The following is a 14,749-nucleotide window of genomic DNA, read 5'->3' as shown; positions in this document are numbered from 1 at the left end:
ATACTGACACACACTCCCCTGGAACTACCGGTAAATACTGACACCCACTCCCCTGGAACTACCTGTAAATAATGACACCCACTCCCCTGGAACTACCTGTAAATACTGACACACACTCCCCTGGAACTACCTGTAAATAATGACACACACTCCCCTGGAACTACCTGTAAATAATGACACCCACTCCCCTGGACCTACCTGTAAATACTGACACAAACTCCCCTGGAACTACATGTAAATAATGACACCCACTCCCCTGGAACTACCTGTAAAAAATGACACCCACTCCCCTGGAACTATCTGTAAATAATGACATCCACTCCCCTGGACCTACCTGTAAATACTGACACCTACTCCCCTGGAACTACCTGTAAATAATGACACCCACTCCCCTGGAACTACCTGTAAATAATGACACACACTCCCCTGGAACTACCTGTAAATACTGACACCCACTCCCCTGGAACTACCTGTAAATAATGACACACACTCCCCTGGAACTACCTGTAAATACCGACACCAACTCCCCTGGAATTACCTGTAAATAATGACACCCACTCCCCTGGAACTACCTGTAAATAATGACACACACTCCCCTGGAACTACCTGTAAATACGGACACACACTCCCCTGGAACTACCTGTAAATACCGACACCAACTCCCCTGGAACTACCTGTAAATAATGACACCCACTCCCCTGGAACTACCTGTAAATACTGACACACACTCCCCTGGACCTACCTGTAAATACTGACACACACTCCCCTGGAAATACCTGTAAATAATGACACACACTCCCCTGGAACTACCTGTAAATACTGACACACACTCCCCTGGACCTACCTGTAAATAATGACACCCACTCCCCTGGAACTACCTGTAAATACTGACACCCACTCCCCTGGAACTACCTGTAAATAATGACACCCACTCCCCTGGAACTACCTGTAAATACTGACACCCACTCCCCTGGAGCTACCTGTAAATAATGACACCCACTCCCCTGGAACTACATGTAAATAATGACACCCACTCCCCTGGAACTACCTGTAAATAATGACACCCACTCCCCTGGAACTACCTGTAAATACTGACACCCACTCCCCTGGAACTACCTGTAAATAATGACACCCATTCCCCTGGAACTACCTGTAAATAATGACACCCACTCCCCTGGAACTACCTATAAATACTGACACCCACTCCCCTGGAACTACCTGTAAATACTGACACCCACTCCCCTGGAGCTACCTGTAAATAATGACACCCTCTCCCCTGGAACTACCTGTAAATACTGACACCCACTCCCCTGGAACTACCTGTAAATAATGACACCCACTCCCCTGGAACTACCTGTAAATACTGACACCCACTCCCGCTCCCCTGGAAATACCTGTAAATACTGACACCAACTCACCTAGATCCTACTTGTAAATACTGTCACACTCGCGGGGAATCCCTGAAAATACTGACACACTCCCGGGGACCCCGTGTAAATACTGACACACTCCTGGGGGCTCCCTGTAAATACTGACACACTCCTGTTGGCCCCGTGTAAATACTGACACACTCCTGGAGACCTCCTGTCAATGCTGACATATTCCTGGGGGGCCCCTGTAAAATACGGCATACTCCTGGGGACTGTGTGTAAATACTGACACACTCCTGGGGACTCCCTGTAAATACTGACACACTCCTGGAGGCTCCCTGTAAATACAGAGACACTCGTGGAGGCCCCTACAAATAGTGACACACTCCTGGAGGCCCTCTGTAAATACTGACACACTCCTGGGGTCTCCCTCCAAATACTGACACACTCCGGGGGGCCCCCTGTAAATACCGACACACTCCTGGACGCTCCCTGTAAATACTGACACACTCCCCGGGAATTCCTGTAAATACTGACACATTCCTGGGGACTCCATGTATATAGTGACACATTCCTGGAGGCCCCCTATAAATACTGACATACTCCTGGGGACACCCTGTAAATAGAGACATACTCCTGGGGGCTCCCTGTAAATATTGACACACTCCTGGGGGCTCCCCTGTAAATACTGACACACTCCTGGAGACTCTCTGTAAATACTGACATACTCCCAAAAGCTCCCTGTAAATATTGACATAATCCTGGAGGCTCCCTGTAAATAGTGACACACTGCTGGGGGCCCCCTGTAAATACTGGCACATTCCTGGGGACCCCGTGTAAATACTGACACACTCCTGGGGGCTCCCTGTAAATACTGACATACTCCTGGAGGCTCTCTGTAAATCCTAACACACTCCTGGGGACTCCCTGTAAATACCGACACACTCCTGGAGGCCCCCTGTAAATACTGACACACTCCTGGGGACTCCCTGTAAATACTGACATACTCCTGGAGGCCCCCTGTAAATACTGCCATAATCCTGGGGGCTTCCTGTAAATACTGGCAAACTCCGGGGGACACCTGTAAATACTAGCACACTCCGGGTGGCCCCATGTAAAACTGGCACACGCCTGGGGGCTCCCTGTAAATACTGACATATTCCTGGGGGCCCCCTGTAAATAGTGACACACGCCTGGGGGCTCCCTGTAAATACTGACATATTGCTGGGGGCCCCTGTAAATAGTGACCCACCCCTGGAGGCCCCCTGTAAACACACGCATACTTGAGGGGGCCCCCTGTAAATACTGACATATTCCTGGGGGCCCCCTGTAAATACTGACATACTCCTGGGGTCCCCCTGGAAATACTGACACACTCCCGGTGACCCCCTGGAAATACTGACACACTCCCGGTGACCCCCTGTAAATACTGATACATCCTGGGGACTCCCTGTAAATAGTGTCACACTCCCCCCGGGGACCTCCCTGCAAATACTGACACACTCCTGGGGGCCCCCTGTAAATACTGACAAACTCCTGGATGCCCCCTGTAAATACTGACACATTCCTGGGGCCCCCCTGTAAATAGTGACACACTCCTGGGGGCCCCCTGGAAATACTGACACACTCCTGGTGACCCCCTGTAAATACTGATACATCCTGGGGACTCCCTGTAAATAGTGACACACTCCTGGGGGCCCCTGTAAATTCTGACAGACTCCTGGTGGCCCCCTGTAAATACTGACACATTCCTGGGGGTCCCCTGTAAATACTGACAAAATCTTGGATGCCCCCTGTAAATACTGACATACTCCTGGGGGCCCCCTGGAAATACTGACACACTCCTCGGGGCCCCCTGGAAGTACTGACATACTCCTGGGGAATCCACTGTAAATACTGACACACTCCTGGCGGCCCCCTGTAAATACCGACACACTCCAGGAGGCCCCCTGTAAATACTGACACACTCCTGGGGACTCCCTGTAAATACTGACACACTCCTCGGGGCCCCCTGGAAACACTGACACACTCCTCGGGGCCCCCTGGAAACACTGACACACTCCTCGGGGCCCCCTGGAAGTACTGACATACTCCTGGGGAATCCACTGTAAATACTGACACACTCCTGGCGGCCCCCTGTAAATACGGACAAACTCCTGGAGGCCCCCTGTAAATACTGATACAGTCCTGGGGGACTGCCTGTAAATACTGACACACTCCTGGGGGCTCCCTGTGAATGCTGACACACTCCTGGAGGCCCCCTGTAAATACTGACACACTCCTGGAGGCCCCCTGTAAATACTGACACACTCCTGGAGGCTCTCTGTAAATCCGAACACACTCCTGGGGACTCCCTGTAAATACCGACACACTCCAGGAGGCCCCCTGTAAATACTGACACACTCCTGGGGACTCCCTGTAAATACTGACATACTCCTGGAGGCCCCCTGTAAATACTGGCATAATCCTGGGGGCTTCCTGTAAATACTGGCAAACTCCGGGGGACACCTGTAAATACTAGCACACTCCGGGTGGCCCCATGTAAAACTGGCACTCACCTGGGGGCTCCCTGTAAATACTGGCACACTACTGGGGGCCCCCTGTAAATACTGACAAACTCCTTGGGGCTCCCTGTAAATACTGACATATTCCTGGGGGCCCCCTGTAAATAGTGACACACGCCTGGGGGCCCCCTGTAAACACACGCATACTTGAGGGGGCCCCCTGTAAATACTGACATATTCCTGGGGGCCCCCTGTAAATACTGACACACTCACGGTGACCCCCTGTAAATACTGATACATCCTGGGGACTCCCTGTAAATAGTGTCACACTCCCCCCGGGGACCTCCCTGCAAATACTGGCACACTCCTGGGGGCCCCCTGTAAACACTAACAAACTCCTGGATGCCCCCTGTAAATACTGACACACTCCTGGGGGCTCCCTGTAAATGCTGACACACTCCTGGGGGCCCCCTATAAATACTGACATACTCCTGGAGGCTCTCTGTAAATCCTAACACACTCCTGGGGACTCCCTGTAAATACCGACACACTCCTGGAGGCCCCCTGTAAATACTGGCACACTCCTGGGGACTCCCTGTAAATACCGACACACTCCTGGGGGCCCCCTGTAAATACTGACACACTCCTGGGGACTCCCTGTAAATACTGACATACTCCTGGAGGCCCCCTGTAAATACTGAAACACTCGCGGCGAATGCCCGTAAATACTGACACACTCTTGAGGGCCCCCATTGTAAATGCTGACACACTCCTGGAGGCTCCCTGTAAACACTGACACATTCCTGGGGGCTCCATGTAAATAGTGACACACTCCTGGGGGCTCCCTTTAAATACTGGCACATTCCTGGGGGCTCCCTGAAAATAGTGACACATTCCAGGGGGCCCCTGTAAATAGTGACATACTCCCGTGGACTGCCTGTAAATACTGACACACTCCCAGGGACTGCCTGTAAATACTGACACACTCCTGGGACCCCGCCTTGTAAATTCTGACACACTACTGGGACCCCCATGTAAATACTGGCACACTCCTGGGGACCCCCTGTAAATACTGACACACTCCTGGGGGCTCCCTGTAAATACTGACACACTCCTGGGGACCCCTGTAAATACTGACACACTCCTGGGGGCTCCCTGTAAATACTGACACACTCCTGGGGACCCCTGTAAATACTGACACACTCCTGGGGGCTCCCTGTAAATACTGACACACTCCTGGGGACCCCTGTAAATACTGACACACTCCTGGGGGCTCCCTGTAAATACTGACACACTCCTGGGGACCCCTGTAAATACTGACACACTCCTGGGGGCTCCCTGTAAATACTGACACACTCCTGGGGACCCCTGTAAATACTGACACACTCCTGGGATCCCGCCTTGTAAATTCTGACACACTACTGGGACCCCCATGTAACTACTGGCACACTCCTGGGGACCCCCTGTAAATACTGACACACTCCTGGGGACCCCCTGTAAATACCGACACAGTCCTGGGGGCTCCTTGTAAATACTGACACACTCCTGGGGACCCCCTGTAAATACCGACACACTCCTGGGGACCCCCTGTAAATACTGACACACTCCTGGGGACCCCCTGTAAATACTGACACACTCCTGGGGGCTCCCTGTAAATACCGACACACTCCTGGGGACCCCCTGTAAATACCGACACACTCCTGGGGACCCCCTGTAAATACTGACACACTCCTGGGGACCCCCTGTAAATACTGACACACTCCTGGGGACCCCCTGTAAATACTGACACACTCCTGGGGGCTCCCTGTAAATACTGACACACTCCTGGGGACCCCCTGTAAATACCGACACACTCCTGGGGACCCCCTGTAAATACTGACACACTCCTGGGGACCCCCTGTAAATACTGACACACTCCTGGGGACTCCCTGTAAATACTGACACACTCCTGGGGACTCCCTGTAAATACCGACACACTCCTGGGGGCTCCTTGTAAATACCGACACACTCCTGGGGGCTCCCTGTAAATACTGAGACACTCGTGGGGGCTCCCTGTAAATACTGACACACTCCTGGGGACCCCCTGTAAATACTGACACACTCCTGGGGACCCCCTGTAAATACCGACACACTCCTGGGGGCTCCTTGTAAATACTGACACACTCCAGGAGGTTCTCCCTAAATGCTGAAACACTTGTAATTGATGACACATATGCCAGCAGCACAGTCGAAATGCTGTCACACTGCCAGGAATCCTAGTAAGTAACAAGACACTCCCGGAGAATTCCTGTCAACACTGCCCAAAGTCCTCCACTAAGAACTGAGGTCAGCCCTGGGTGGGCCCGACATTGGCTTCCCAGACCCCGTCAAATGGCGACATACTTTTGATGGTTGCCCTGCCAGTGCTCACTGACCCGAGGGTGGCTGGGATCGGGGTCACAAACCCTCACCTGACCTGGTTGGTGAAGTGCAACGACGTGATGTGGGGATTCGGATACCAGTAAGGGGCGCTGTGCTCTTGCTGCAATGCCCGAGCGGAGTTCGGTGGCTGCACTATGACATCGCGCTGGCACTGTCGTGGTGACACGACACTTTCTATGGCCAGGACCACATCTCCATGGCAACGCTCTACAGGGAGAGAGAAATACGGTAGGTGGGGGAAGCACGCATCATACGTACACATGTATTTGTGTGTGAGAGAGATTGGGGAAGATTAGATCAACACTCAGAAAGATGACCACAAATCCATTGTTGGAAATACCCATCTGTTTCTCTAATGTCCTTTAAGGAAGGAATCTACTCATTCTGGCCTACCTGTGATTCCATACCCACAGCAATGTGTTTGGCTCGTAACTGGCCTCTGGGTCATGACGAATAGGCAATAAATGCAGGCCTAGCATTTGTCCCATGAATGAATAAAAAAAAATGCTGCCCTACAGTATGGAAGCAGGCCATTCAGCCCATCGAGTCCATACCGACCCTCTGAAAGGCATCCCATCCGGACCTAGACCGCTCCCTTGTTTTGGTCATCAGGTGACTCTGTGCCTGGTAAGGTCCCCTGAGATGGAGGGGTGTGGGGGGCCAGCAGGATTCACCAGATTTGGCCAAGGGCCGCCAAAGTTTCCCAGCTGCTCCTTCCACCACTGCATAACCCCCTCCCCCCGCCCCACCCCCAATGTTCTCACTCACCTAGTACAGTCTCCAGTAGATGCGGGCTGTACTGAGGGAACACCTGGCAGAGCAGGGCATGGTGGCTGGGGTAACCGTGGATGACAGCCGGCGGAGAGACACTGTGCAGGGTCGGGGTGCCTATGTCAGGACAAGATGTACAGGTGACTAGCGTTGGTGGAAGGGTGGCATGCTGCTCTGGGATCCTACGTGGTGGCTGCATTTCCTGCTATAGGAAAAGCGACAAAGATCTGGTTAGTGTCACAATCGGTGACTCACTCACCTGGTTCCTGCAATACCCCGGAGATCATGACACAGGCAGTCACGGTGCACTGAGCTGATTTTAAACTTCTGTTGACCGCAGTCTGAGTGCAGAGCTCTGCATTAAACCATCCAGTAAGGTCAACACGGGAGCACTGCACCCACATTGTACAGCAGATCATAACGGCCCTTCTTGAGTTCACAAGTTGGAATTTTTCACTGGACTATTTTCTCCCAAGTGAGACAAAAAGTGAATCAAAAATCCAGGACAATTATTCAAAACAAAATCCATCTGAATTATTTGTCGGACACAGGTTTACAGGTGAGGGATCCCAATCCACCTTACCATCTGAAACTGCCTTCTTCTTTTAAGAATCTTCTTTGGGGTGGGTGGGGTTGTTGCTGGGGGGGGGGGGGGGGGGGAGGGGGGGGGGTGGGCAGCATTTCATGCCCTGTCCCTAGTTGCCCCCTTTAGAAGGTAGGAGTGAGCTGCCTTCTTAAACCACTGCTGTCCACCTGCTGTAGGTACAGTCACAATGCCCCTAGGGAGGGAGTTTCAGGATCTTGACTCAGCACCAGTGAAGGAACAGCGATACATTTCCAAGTCTGGAAGGTGAGTGACTTGGAGGGGAACTTGCAGGGGTGGCGTTCTTCTAGGTGGTCGTGCTGCCTGAGGATCTTTGGTGAATTTCTGCAGAGCATCTTGTAGATGGTACACACTGCTGCTACTGAGCGTTGGTGGTGGAAGGAGTGAACGTTGAAGGCAATACAGAGCGGGACTGGCAGAAGATCAAGTAAGCTGCTTTCTCTTGGAGCTTCCTGTTGGTGGAAACATATTCATCCAGGTAAGTAGTCAACACGCATCAGGTGTTTGGTAGATAGCATTTGGGGAGTCAGGGGAGGAGCCATTTGGCACCAAACTCCTAGCTTGTGAGCAGCATTCTGTAACAGACTACACTGATCTATAATCTGTACCGCAAGGCAATGTTAAGAGAAATTAGGATTGTTCACACTCAGTCCTTTCTTTCTTTACAGCTATACACAGAAAACTGGTCTGAATTTGCAACATATCTCTAAAGTAGGGAAACACCTCTGAATGTTTACCAAACTTACATAAAGAAATGAGTCAACATGGTTTTGTGCATGCAAAATTGTGTCTCACTAACGTGCTTGAGTTTTTTAAGGGAGTGACGAAGAGGATTGATGAGGGCACAGCAGTGGACATTGCCTGTATGGGCTTCAGTAAGGCGTTTGACAAGGTTCGCATGGTGGACTGGTTAGTAAGGTTAGGTCACATACAATACAGGGAGAACTAGCCATGCAGTTACAGAAGTGGTTCGAAGGTAGGAGACAAAGGGTGGAGGTGGAGGATTTGATTTTCACACTGGAGGCCTGAGACCAGCGATATGCCACAGGGATCAGTGCTGGGTCTACTGCTTTTTGTCGTTTATGATGTACGTGTGAACATAGGAGGTACGGTCAATCAGTTGGCAGGTGACACCAAAATTGAAGGTGCAGTGAACTGCCAAGAAAGTTACCTCAGAGTACAATGGGGCCTTGAACAGATGGGCAAATGTGGCGAGGGGTGTCAGATGGAGTTTAATTTTGATAAATGTGAGGTGCTGCAGTTTGGGAAAGCAAATCAATGCAGGAGTTAAACACTTAATGGTAAATTCCTGGGGAGTGTTGATGAATGAAGAGGCCCTGAGGTGCAGGATCATAGTTCCTTGAAAGCAGCTGGTCAGGATAGTGAGGGTAGTGTTTGATACGCTTGCCTTTATTGGTCAGTGCATTGAGTGGAATTGGGAGGTCATGTCACGGCTGTACAGGACATTGGTTAGGCCACTTTTGGAATACTGTGTTCAATTCTGGCCTCTCTCGTACAGGAAAGACGTTGTGAAACTTGAAAGGGTTCAGAAAAGATTTACAAGGACGTTGCCGGTGTGGAGGTTTGTTGGGGGTTTGAGCTATAATGAGAGGTTGAATAGGCTGGGGCTATTTTCTTTGGAGCTTCAGAGGCTGAGGGGTGACCTTATAGAAGTTTATAAAATCATGAGGGGCGTAGATAGGGAGAATAATCATTGTTTCTCCCCCCCAGGGTAGGGGGAGTCCAAAACTAGAGGGGCATAGGTTTAAGGTGAGAGCGGAAAGATTTAAAAGGGACCTAAGAGGAAACCTTTTATCACAGAGGGTGGTGCGTGTATGGAATGAGCTGCCAGAGGAAGTGGTGGGGGCTGGTACAGTTACAGCATTTAGAAGGCATCTGGATGGGGACATGACTAGGAAGGGTTCAGAGGGATATGGACACAATACTGGCAAATGGGATTAGATTTAGTTAGGATATCTGGTTGGCATGGACAAGCTGAACTGAGGGGTGTTCCCCTGCTGTACATCTCTATGACTCTACATGGGTGAAACTGTCACCCCACCTTCTGCGTTGTTACCTTGACAACGACTCCTGGCGTCTGCTGGATGGCGAAACACTTCATCACATCTGCTGCTCTGAAATCTGAAAGCTGAACTTCAGTCTTCACCTTGGTTTTACTGACTGAAATTGTAAAAGCAACACTGCCTAGGCATAAAGCTCAAACAAATTCCCTGTTCTGTTCTCCGCTGACATCACCCAGGGTTAATAAGACAAGGTGGCAACTCTTTTTTCAAATCTAGTCAGAAACCTCTTAAAGGGTTACATGATTGTGTATATTAGGAAGAAGCTCCATCCTTCTGCTTACCTCTCCAACCTTTACAGAGGTGCCATTCAGCCCATCTGCTCTGTGCCAATATTTCTGCTCCCATACGAGCTTTTTCCCACTCCCTCAACGCCCACCCACCATGATTTTCCTGCTATTCCTTTCTTCCTCCTGCGTTTATCCAGCTTCCCCTCTTTCAACACATCGACACGATTACCTTGACCACTCCTTGAGGGAGTGAATCCCACACTTCCATTTCCACCCCCCTCCCCACTTAAATGCCAAAACTGCTGGCATTAAGCAGGCTTTCAGCAAGTTCACCATGGAAGAGAAGGTAGACTTTGTTAACTGAGGGAGCAGACGAAACCAGTTTCTCTGTGACTGTGATAATGGGAACTGCAGATGCTGGAGAATCCAAGATAACGAAATGTGAGGTTGGACGAACACAGCAGGCCCAGTAGCATCTCAGGAGCACAAAAGCTGACGTTTCGGGCCTAGACCCTTCATCAGAGAGGGGGATGGGGTGAGGGTTCTGGAATAAATAGGGAGAGAGGGGGAGGCGGACTGAAGATGGAGAGAAAAGAAGATAGCTGGAGAGGAGAGTATAGGTGGGGAGGTGGGGAGGGAATAGGTCAGTCCAGGAAGACGGACAGGTCAAGGAGGTGGGATGAGGTTAGTGGGTAGGAGATGGAGGTGCGGCTTGGGGTGGGAGGAAGGGATGGGTGAGAGGAAGAACAGGTTAGGGAGGCAGAGACAGGTTGGACTGGTTTTGGGATGCAGTGGGTGGAGGGGAAGAGCTGGGCTGGTTGTGTGGTGCAGTGGGGGGAGGGGATGAACTGGGCTGATTTTGGGATGCGGTGGGGGAAGGGAAGATTTTGAAGCTGGTGAAGTCCACATTGATACCATTGGGCTGCAGGGTTCCCAAGTGGAATATGAGTTGCTGTTCCTGCAACCTTCGGGTGGCATCATTGTGGCACTGCAGGAGGCCCATGATGGACATGTCATCTAAAGAATGGGAGGGGGAGTTGAAATGGTTTGCGACTGGGAGGTGCAGTTGTTTATTGCGAACCGAGCGGAGGTGTTCTGCAAAGCGGTCCCCAAGCCTCTGCTTGGTTTCGCCAATGTAGAGGAAGCCACACCGGGTACAGTGGATACAGTATACCACATTGGCAGATGTGCAGGTGAACCTCGCTTAATGTGGAAAGCCATCTTGGGGCCTGGGATAGGGGTGAGGGAGGAGGTGTGGGGGCAAGTGTAGCATTTCCTGCGGTTGCAGGGGAAGGTGCTGGGTGTGGTGGGGTTGGAGGGCAGTGTGGAGCGAGCAAGGGAGTCATGGAGAGAGTGGTCTCTCCGGAAAGCAGACAGGGGTGGGGAAGGAAAAATATCTTGGGTGGTGGGGTCAGATTGTAGATGGCGGAAGTGTCGGAGGATGATGCATTGTATCTGGAGGTTGGTGGGGTGGTGTGTGAGAACGAGGGGGATCCTCTTTGGGCGGTTGTGGCGGGGGCGGGGTGTGAGGGATGTGTTGCAGGAAATGCGGGAGACGCGGTCAAGGGCGTTCTCGACCACTGTGGGGGGAAAGTTGCGGTCCTTGAAGAACTTGGACATCTGGGATGTGCGGGAGTGGAATGCCTCATCGTGGGAGCAGATGCGGCAGAGGCGGAGGAATTGGGAATAGGGGATGGAATTTTCCCGCAACACATCCCTCACACCCCGCCCCCGCCACAACCGCCTAAAGAGGATCCCCCTCGTTCTCACACACCACCCCACCAACCTCCGGATACAATGCATCATCCTCCGACACTTCCGCCATTTACAATCCGACCCCACCACCCAAGACATTTTTCCATTCCCACCCCTGTCTGCTTTCCGGAGAGACCACTCTCTCCGTGACTCCCTTGTTCGCTCCACACTGCCCTCCAACTCCACCACACCCGACACCTTCCATTGCAACCGCAGGAAATGCTACAATTGCCCCCACACCTCCTCCCTCACCCCTATCCCAGGCCCCAAGATGGCTTTCCACATTAAGCAAAGGATCACCTACACATCTGCAAGTGTGGTATACTGCATCCACTGTACCCAGTGTGGCTTCCTCTACATTGGGGAAACCAAGCAGAGGCTTGGGGACCGCTTTGCAGAACACCTCCGCTCGGTTCGCAATAAACAACTGAACCTCCCAGTCGCAAACCATTTCAACTCCCCCTCCATTCTTTAGATGACATGTCCATCATGGGCCTCCTGCAGTGCCACAATGATGCCACCCGAAGGTTGCAGGAACAGCAACTCATATTCCGCTTGGGAACCCTGCAGCCCAATGGCATCAATGTGGACTTCACCAGCTTCAAAATCTCCCCTTCCCCCACCGCATCCCAAAACCAGCCCAGTTCGTCCCCTCCACCCACTGCATCCCAAAACCAGTCCAACCTGTCTCTGCCTCCCTAACCTGTTCTTCCTCTCACCCATCCCTTCCTCCCACCCCAAGCCGCACCTCCATCTCCTACCCACTAACCTCATCCTACCTCCTTGACCTGTCCGTCTTCCCTGGACTGACCTATCCCCTCCCCACCTCCCCACCTATACTCTCCTCTCCAGCTATCTTCTTTTCTCTCCATCTTCGGTCCGCCTCCCCCTCTCTCCCTATTTATTCCAGAACCCTCACCCCATCCCCCTCTCTGATGAAGGGTCTAGGCCCAAAACATCAGCTTTTGTGCTCCTGAGATGCTGCTGGGCCTGCTGTGTTCGTACAGCCTCACATTTCGTTATCTTCTGTGACTGTATCGGCTAGGCACACAAAAACAGTCAGCCAACTTAAAAAGTCTTACTTGAGTTTGACTTACTGATTGGTGTTGGAAGGAATTTAAAGGAATGAGGAAAAGACGTGTTCATTCAATTTTAATTTTTCTAACTGTACTCAGCCTCTAGGAATTGGTTCCCTCATTGTGCCAGCAGAAGCTAGTTACTTGGTAAGTACTTGGTGAGTTAGGGACAGTCTATCAGCTCAGTTGGCTGGATGGCTGACTTGTAATGCAGAATTATGCCACACAGTGGCTGTAATTCCCATCACTAGCTGATTACCATGAAGGACTCTCCTCAACTTCTTCCCTCACTGGAAGTGTGGGACCCTCAGGATCTGCAGGTGAGCAGCCCTGTGGGTCTTCTGGGACCATAGTGACTTTATTTTACCTTACTGGGTAAGTGACTAACCATTCCTAAGTTTGGAAATAGCACAGCAGCTGGTGCTAAGGCTAATCAATATATAAAGAAAAGTAAGCATACGAGTGAATATAAACAGGGCTCTTATGGCGCAGTGATAGTGTTCTTACCTTTGAGCCAGAAGGTTCAAGACCCACCTGCTCCACAAAGGTGCTTCATAACATCTCTCTTAACAATCGTTAAAATGATTAAGTAAATCATCGGAACAAATTAAGATGGCAGGATTGGGGTTGTGTCACAGCTGCAGCATGTGGGAGCTCCTGGATTCCAAAGCAAATAACAAACCTGCTCAGACAAGAGCTGGACAGCTCCTGGTAAATAAAGAGTTAGTGTCCAGGAAGGAAAACGTCTTGTTTTTGGACAATGATGGATTCTGGTACTGCACCCGTATCTTATTGACTGAATGTTTACAAGAGCATCAACCAGATCTTTCAGTCTGAGGTCCCCATCAAACACTTCCGGTTGCCATTTAAGGGGAATGGAGATTTGCCACAATGTCCTATAACAGCCCCACACATGGGCGATGGGATTATATGAGGCTGCAGCTCACTTACCGAGTGGCTGTTGTATGGCCCCGCCCAGCTTCCTCCCTGCAGCCTCACCAAATTTGAGCAGCCCCTTGGCCAGTCTTTTCTTCAGTTCAGCCTCCTGTTGCCGACGGAGAGCTACCTGTGCTGCCATGACACGACGGCGCTCCCTAGGACACAGACAGAGGTAGGTCAGTATCATTGAAACACCCACTTCCCCACGGTCAGAGTCAGAACACAGTTTGCTCCCTAACTGCGGACGTTCAAATCAAGCTCCTGCTCTATGCTGCTTCTTCCTTCTCCTGGGCACTTCAAGAATCCAGTTCGGACACCAACACTGTTAGGGATCGGAATCTCAATCAGCGACAAGAAGAAAAATGGGAGGAGGAGAAGATTGTCGATGGGGCTGATTTAGCAAAAGGGGAGGGCTTTCTAAGTTTTCTGGCTGTTTTTCCTGCTATTTAAATCAATGATATTTGTATTAATCACTCCAAAGACAGAGCAAAGCTCCCTCTGCACTATCTCCCATCAAACACTCCCAGGACAGGGGCAGGGTGGGGTTAGATACAGAGTAAAGCTCTCTCTACACTGTCCCCATCAAACACTCCCAGGACAGGGACAACACAAGGGTATACACAAGGCAAAGCTTCCTCTACACTTTTAAATTGCAATTTGAGCTCTCTGTACTCTTTTATATGGAAAATAAAGTTGACCCCCCCCACCCCCACCATCAAACATTCCAAGGACAGGTACAGCACATGGTTATGTACAGCGTAAAACTCCCTCCACACTGTCCCCATCAAACACTCTCAGCACAGGGACAGCATGGGTTAGAAACAGAGTAAAGCAGCCTCTACGCTTTTAAACTGAAAGTAAAGCTTTCTCAATACTGACCCCATCAAACACACAGGGACTGCATAGCGTTAGATACAGAATAGAACTCACTCTGTTCTTGTAAACAGAAAGTAAAGCCCTCTCAACTCTTTAAACTGAAAGTTAAAGCTCTTTCTACA

General features: G+C 50.9%; 1 protein-coding gene across 2 annotated transcripts in view; it reads right to left on the bottom strand.

The window, feature by feature from the left end:
• LOC125448398 (doublesex- and mab-3-related transcription factor C2-like) overlaps window positions 1-14,749 on the bottom strand; it is a 32,027-nt gene that overhangs the window by 10,109 nt on the left and 7,169 nt on the right. The window contains exons 3-6 of one of the 2 annotated variants that reach the window (XM_048523696.2): window positions 13,764-13,906; window positions 9,748-9,851; window positions 7,064-7,271; window positions 6,325-6,502 (exon numbers count right to left, since the gene is read on the bottom strand). In XM_048523696.2, coding sequence (XP_048379653.2) covers window positions 6,325-6,502; window positions 7,064-7,271; window positions 9,748-9,851; window positions 13,764-13,906 — 633 coding nt within the window. The remainder of the gene's footprint in view (window positions 1-6,324; window positions 6,503-7,063; window positions 7,272-9,747; window positions 9,852-13,763; window positions 13,907-14,749) is intronic. The other variant, XM_048523697.2, reaches the window with a different exon arrangement.

Source organism: Stegostoma tigrinum, chromosome 41, assembly GCF_030684315.1.
Source record: "Stegostoma tigrinum isolate sSteTig4 chromosome 41, sSteTig4.hap1, whole genome shotgun sequence".
Lineage (NCBI taxonomy): Eukaryota > Metazoa > Chordata > Chondrichthyes > Orectolobiformes > Stegostomatidae > Stegostoma > Stegostoma tigrinum.
The sequence above is the reverse complement of the archived record's forward strand: the minus strand, read 5'-3'. Positions and strand labels throughout refer to the sequence as shown.